We start from the raw sequence: 3232 nt of genomic DNA on the forward strand, positions 1-3232 counted from the left end.
CTAAAGGGCCTGCTGCTCCAACTAGGTGCATGGGCTGCTTTTATTTCGGATTCCACAGATCATAAAATGAGAATATGCTCTTTCTCAGGCCGCATATCAAGTATTTATGCTTGATTTATTTCATTCGGTCTGAGCACATTTCAAATACAATAGAAAATCTTGTTTCAAAAAATATCTCTAATCAGGCTTACCTCCATGCTCCCCGCTTCATCCTGTCACCGTTCCCTCTCACCCAGAAACTGGAGTAGCTCTGAGGGGATGACCAGCTGCGGCCTATTTTCCAAAAATGAGCCAAAGCTGAAGTCTTTCTGGCCTCAGGACCTTTGCACTGCCTGTGCCCAGTGCCCGGAACCCTTTGCCCACAGGCACGTGCACTTCTCAAATGCCGTCTCCTGAGAGAAACCTTCCCTGACAGTCCCCTGCCACACTCTACCCTCACCTCACACTGATCCCCAGGTACTCTTCCTGGATTCAGTTTCTTCAAAGGACTAATTGCTGTCTGATATTACACATATGTCTGTGTGTATTCATATGGTCCCTAATTTACATGTCATCTATTTAAGAGTAGTTTTTCTGATTTTCTTGATCAACTCTTATTTACACTTCTTGCAACTTTTATTTACCACATCTTAAAAAATCCAGAAACCCCACATCTTGGGCCTTTTCTACGTATCAGCTAGACTAGGCAACCTCAAGCAGCATCAGAGGCAGTGTCTATGTGCAACGTCATCTGGCACAGAGTAGGAATTCACATGGCAGCTAATTGAGATAATGAATGAATGAATAACAACACATGCATATCATTAAGAAATAAAAAGGAAATGCCAGAAGAAACTACCTTGTTGGGAGAGCTGGAGGTGTTTGAGAACTTGATTTTTGTCTTTATTTTGTGCATGAAGTACTTAGAATATAAAACCAAAAATTTAAAAATATAAAAGTTATTCCAAAGAGGCAAAGCCATATAACATGAATCTTTAATTTTGGAAGCCACTGATCTGAAATTTTACTGACTTTAGATGTCATTTTACTCTACTTAAGAGTTAAACCATGAAAATTCTCAAGGATAATTCTTTCTTGTCCTTTAAAAAGAGTAATAGTGATGCCTACCTCTCCCTGCCATGAGCTCTTTCTTCCACTTGCTGCCCCACTTGATGCCCAGTTCCTGGCCGTACTCATCCCCATACCAGACTAGCAGTTCACAGCCTGGCCTAATGACTCGGCAGGTTCTATAGAAGATCTGCCTGTGGTACTGGAAGGCCACAAGGTTCTGCTCCTCATCATCCCGGGCACAGTTCACATACCTGGGGTCAACGCAGCAAAGGGAAAGAAAAGAGGCAGTGAGTTCTCAGTATCTGTCAGATCCAGGTCTGGCCCATCACCTGCTGGTCTAGGCCTCCGTGGTCTAGTGCTGACCACTCCCCCACCACTCCTCTGGGAGTCTTCTGTTCTTTCCTAAATCTCTTTCACAAGGTCATATGAACTTACGATTCTGACTACAGTGCTCATGCTGCCTGGAATGTGTCCCTGCCGTGCCTATTCAACCATTTTTTCAAAGCCCAACTCTGGACTTACCTCCACCTTGATTGACCATAAAACACATCAATTCCTAGCTTCTCTAAACTCTAAATTAATTCTGTTTTATGCCACAGAACTTGGTGCTTGATCATGTACTCTGCTTCTAGATCAGTGTACATCATTTTACAATCAGCCCTAGTCCATCTTGCTTTGAGAGGCCTTCCTCAGTCACCCTACAGTTCACCCAGATGCCGTTCACCTGCCTTCCCCAGGTTTCCAGAGAAACTTAGAAGGATCTTTCTCTTGGCCCGATAACAGAACAGTAATAGTTTATTCATTTTTCTATTCTCTGGTAAAATGAGAGCCCATTGTGGAAAGGGGCTGGGTCATCCTGCAGCTCACATCTCCTTAGGCTTCGGTTTTAATTTTACTCAGGCCAGGAAGATTTGCTGCCCTCACAGATTAAAGGTCCTTTGTTTTGGGTTGTCTTGGTAATGTGTGCTTCTAAAAAAATAAGAAAATTGTGGTTAAATGTTCCTATAACCAAATGTTTTATGTCCGTCTGCAATACATCCTCCACATAGGACATGGGTTGTATGATCTGTTCAAGTATGAACTTCACTTCCTAACCTGGAACACACTAAGTGCTTAATAAATGTGGATTACATAAATTAAAGCATGAATGCAGTGTTCCCGTGAATCTAGGCTTCTCAAGGTTTATCTTGGTGCCTCAATTTTGTCTAGCATACAGATTTATGTTTTGATACCAATAAATCATAATAACTATATTTTTATCTTTTATTTCTAAATGTTCATGGTATAAAACAGCACTGTGTGGAGAAAATAGAAACACGGAATGTGAAAATCATTGAGGGAGCCATGATGAGAAGGAAGGAAATCCAGGATTGTGACAGAGGAAGGCTGGTTCTGAATCTCAGGCAGCTCCTGGCCTTACCTCATCCAGTTGGCCCGGGATTTATCCTTTCCATCCACATACTCATAGCTGTTTCTCCCTTTGGTGATCTGAGTTTCAGAAAAATAAGGTAAAGTCTTTTTAGAGAGTAAAAATCAGAAGAATTATTTTACTCCATTGTCATCAGTGGCCTTTGGGCCTGCATGGCTTCAACTGCCAGTTGAGACCACATGGTATGCGCCTTAGTCGTCATCTACGCATCTGAGTTGATCTGTCGAGTCAGAGCAGAAGCCCCACAAGGGAGGATGCACTTGTTGTCTTTGTACCACTCTGCTCCCACGTACACTCTGATCTCTAAATAGAAGTTCCATGTTCATGCAAAGACCCTTGAGTACACAGAGCTAACCACGTTATCTCTGCCTGTAACCTAACGTGAAGATGGTGCTGTCCCAGCAAAGGCACAGAAGGAAATGTGGGAAGACAGAACAGGGGAAACGGCAGGTAATTCTTACCAGCCAGGAGTATCCGCTGTTGGCTGCCTCTTCGTCTTCTGTAACTCGGCCCTCATAGGGTCCAAAGTGCAGACCCAGTGGCAGATCAGAGGCCTCATTCCATACTCCAAGCCCAGCCTGAGGGATGCCTGATGGCCCAATTCTCAGCCCAGGGGGCAGGCTGAGGGCTGCATGGTTGGGATGCCCCTTGTCCACTGCACTGTCCTTCACAAATGTTGGGGGCCCATGAGCAGCACAGCTGTCAGTGAAGAAGTTCTGACACATCTCACAATCTGGAAGTGAGGGCAGCAGG

At 44.0% G+C, this 3232-nt stretch overlaps 1 protein-coding gene across 1 annotated transcript; it reads right to left on the reverse strand.

Moving 5' to 3' along the window:
- Nucleotides 1-996: 996 nt before the first annotated feature.
- LOC116548159 (probable histone-lysine N-methyltransferase PRDM7) lies at nt 997-3204 on the reverse strand. Its single transcript, XM_032273764.1, has 3 exons — nt 2941-3204; nt 2471-2538; nt 997-1301 (listed from the first exon to the last, which is right to left on the reverse strand). The coding sequence occupies exons 1-3, from the start codon at nt 3202-3204 to the stop codon at nt 1082-1084; spliced, it is 552 nt and encodes a 183-aa protein (XP_032129655.1). The 3' UTR covers nt 997-1081.
- Between the last annotated feature and the right edge of the window lie 28 nt (nt 3205-3232).

The sequence above is a fragment of the Sapajus apella genome, unplaced genomic scaffold, assembly GCF_009761245.1.
Source record: "Sapajus apella isolate SASKATOON/1434 unplaced genomic scaffold, GSC_monkey_1.0 scaffold7507, whole genome shotgun sequence".
Lineage (NCBI taxonomy): Eukaryota > Metazoa > Chordata > Mammalia > Primates > Cebidae > Sapajus > Sapajus apella.